The sequence below is a fragment of the Acanthisitta chloris genome, unplaced genomic scaffold (assembly GCF_000695815.1).
Source record: "Acanthisitta chloris isolate BGI_N310 unplaced genomic scaffold, ASM69581v1 scaffold31506, whole genome shotgun sequence".
Classification (NCBI taxonomy): domain Eukaryota; kingdom Metazoa; phylum Chordata; class Aves; order Passeriformes; family Acanthisittidae; genus Acanthisitta; species Acanthisitta chloris.
This window is the reverse complement of record NW_008679195.1, coordinates 1-2,921: the sequence shown is the minus strand read 5'-3', so window position 1 is coordinate 2,921 and position 2,921 is coordinate 1. Positions and strand designations below refer to the sequence as shown.

Below are 2,921 nucleotides of genomic sequence, written 5' to 3'. Positions count from 1 at the left end.
GACGGGCGAGGAGCTTGGGGGCTGGTGTGCAGCACGTGGGGGGGGTGAAGGGGGCCGTTGGGTGGGGAAGGCTTGCTGCTCCCGCCGGCTCAGCTCCAGACCCAGTGCCATGTCATCAGGGACACCTGTGGGGACAGGGGCAGGAGTTGGGGGTCTCATCCACTCCAGCTCCCCAAGCTGGTATGGGGCCCTGGCAACTCCTACCCACTCCACCAATCCTTCAGAGCAGAGCTCCAAACCAGGGCTCAGTCCAAAACCAATCCTGGATGCATGCAGCACCCTCCAGACAAGCCAAAGGAGGAGAGGGGTCCCCAAAGGGAAAAGGGCGCAGACCACAAGTCTGCAGTGCTACTTCTCACCATCAATGTGGATGGACTTCAGCTCCCCATCCTCCTCCACTTCCACGCGCTCCCGCCCATTCTCAATAATTCTGCAGACAGACAGACGGATGGACAGTCAAGGCCCAGGCAGCCAGAGCATTGCAGCAGAAAGCTGCAGGGTTCGAGGCCACCAATTAAGGGAGGGTCCACAGGGGCAAGGTGGACCAGCACTGTCCTCACCGCTTGGTGGTGATGCGCCTGCCGTTAACAAAGGTGGTGGAGGTGGAGACGGAGCGGAAGCCCAGCCCTGCATCCGTGCCAGAGCTGAAGGATGAGGCGAAGAAATCTGAAGAGAGTGACAAGGTTGGTGCTAGGTTGGAGGGCACAAGGAAGGCAGAGAGGCACATGGTGTACCACGACACCCCTATTAGGTAGGTGCTGGCAATGTGTCCTACCTGAGGATCCTGGGAATGGGGTAAAGAAGTGGCCTCCCCCATGGTGCCGGGGACCTGGTCCTCGCAGCTCAGAGAAAGGCAGCACCTCATCTGAAAGGCAGGGTTCCCCATCAGCATTACCCCTGCAGCTTGGTGAGCCAGGAGCAGGGCACTGATGTGGGGAGTCCCAGCTGGGGCCAGCCATGAGGTCTGTTCCCAAGCCCAGTGGCTGCCCTGGGGCTAGAGGGATGCCCCACAGCCAACCCCCACTGTCCCACACACACCAAAGAATTCAGCAAAGGGGTCTCGCCCGCCAAAGAACTCCCGGAAGACGTCGTGAGCACTGCGGAAGGTGAAGGTGAATTCGGGGGCACCGGCATTGGCTCTGGAGCCCCCTGGTCCTGCCAAAGGGAAAAGACTCAGAGTTAAGTGGAGCCCTGGGTGAAAACTCCCCCAGAGGGCAGAGAGCCCTTGGGGCACACACCCACACAGGGTCTTCAAGCAGGGATGTATGCAGAGCTGCACTAACCCCCATGGCTCTGCTTACCCACTCACCTGCTCCCATGAGTCCATCCTTGCCATAGCGGTCATAGACATCACGCTTCTGCTCTGGAAGAAGAAAGGGGGCTGTGGGAAAGCTGGCTGGCAGGCATGGGCAGGACCACTGACACTTCTCCCGACTAAGGGAGGTGCAGAACAGCAGGGACCAAGAGGAGGGGCATGGCATGAGCCCCTGCCACACCAGCACTGCACCCAAATCCAAGTAAGAGCACTGGGCAAGGATGCTCAAGCCTTAGCCCCACTGGGGAGATCCCACCATGGAGGGCAGCATCCCAGCATCTCTCCCAAGAACCATTTCAGGGGATGTATGGGGAAGTATCCAAGCCCCACAAGCCACGTGGTAAAACTGCAGGGACCCACTACCTCCTGGGTAGATTCAGGGATGCAACCTGGGTACGCTCAGCAGCAGGACACCCCAGGGTGAACAGCCCCAAGGGTGGGGACACACACACGAGACATCACCACGGCCTCTTACTGTCTGACAGCACTTCATATGCCTCAGCGATCTCCTTGAACCTCTGCTCAGCATACTCCTTGTTGTCTGGGTTTTTATCCGGGTGCCATTTCAGCGCAGCCTTCCTGTACCTGCACAGAGGGGCAGTGATGGGCATGCAGCAGCCCATGGGCAGCAATCCCTGTCTGAGCACACACCTTTGACCCTGTGGGCAGGGATGTCCCAAGTCCCCTTCACCCAGTGCCCTACAGCCTCAGGCACCAAATGGGAGCTTCCCGGACTGGTTCTGCCTCCCAAGGAGAATATGTATTTCATATGCACATATGTATATATTTCTACATACACACACGAACTCACATGGAGTAAAACAAACAAAATGGAAATGGCCCCAGAATGGCAGTGTGACTGCAGCAGTGCAGCCTGTGTCCATCTCAGCTGCCCTCAGCAACAGCTCTGTATGATGTTCACAGGTTTGTTCCAGAGCCTTCCTGGGCTCCACCGTAAGCGTGCATGGACCAGGGGTTACTGGGGGGCTCCTGGGCCCAGGAGAGCACCAGCAACCCTCTCCTCCCCCTGGAAGCTAGATAGGGTTAACCCAGGCTGCCCAGCTTCTCCTGCCCACTCTTAGGAAGCACCCCCAGCAGGGATCTCTGTACCCCCTGGTAAGGCAGCAATCTGCTGGCATTCCCCCAGTGCTCACAACAGTGAGAACAGTAGGACCTCAGTAGGGTGCCAGGCAGGAGCTGCTGAGGCTCGACAGGCTCTGCCAGCCCCCAGGATTCCCTGGCAGTGCAAGACAGGGTCTAGGTCCCTACCAAGGAACATGCTGCTCCTCACCCTGTGAACTCAAGTCACAGTTCCCTGACCCTGACACCAGCAGAGCTCCGGTGCCCCATCCCTCTGCCACACCCTCCAGCAGAGTGAGAGAGAGGGGAGCCTCCAAACACCAGCGAGACCCGCCTCCAGCCCCAGCCCCAGCCCCAGCCCGACAGCAGGGACAAAGGGACCAAACCCCACCAAGAGATGCCTTTGTGTGGCAGTGAAGCCTGGCCCCCGCTCTGGCCTCTGCACAAAGGAAACAAAAGCTGAATTGTCACCTCTGGGGCTGGGCCCTGTCCCCACCGGCCCCCCAGGGAGGCTCTGTCTCGCTGA

The 2,921-nt window shown here is 59.2% G+C and overlaps 1 protein-coding gene across 1 annotated transcript; it reads right to left on the bottom strand.

Moving 5' to 3' along the window:
- Window positions 1–35: 35 nt before the first annotated feature.
- Window positions 36–1,900, bottom strand: DNAJB2 (DnaJ (Hsp40) homolog, subfamily B, member 2; the record flags this gene model as incomplete). Its single annotated transcript, XM_009077208.1, has 7 exons — window positions 36–125; window positions 360–430; window positions 561–666; window positions 776–865; window positions 1,039–1,155; window positions 1,310–1,363; window positions 1,791–1,900. Coding segments are annotated over 7 exons (638 nt in total), but the record flags the coding sequence as incomplete, so codon positions are not given.
- Between the last annotated feature and the right edge of the window lie 1,021 nt (window positions 1,901–2,921).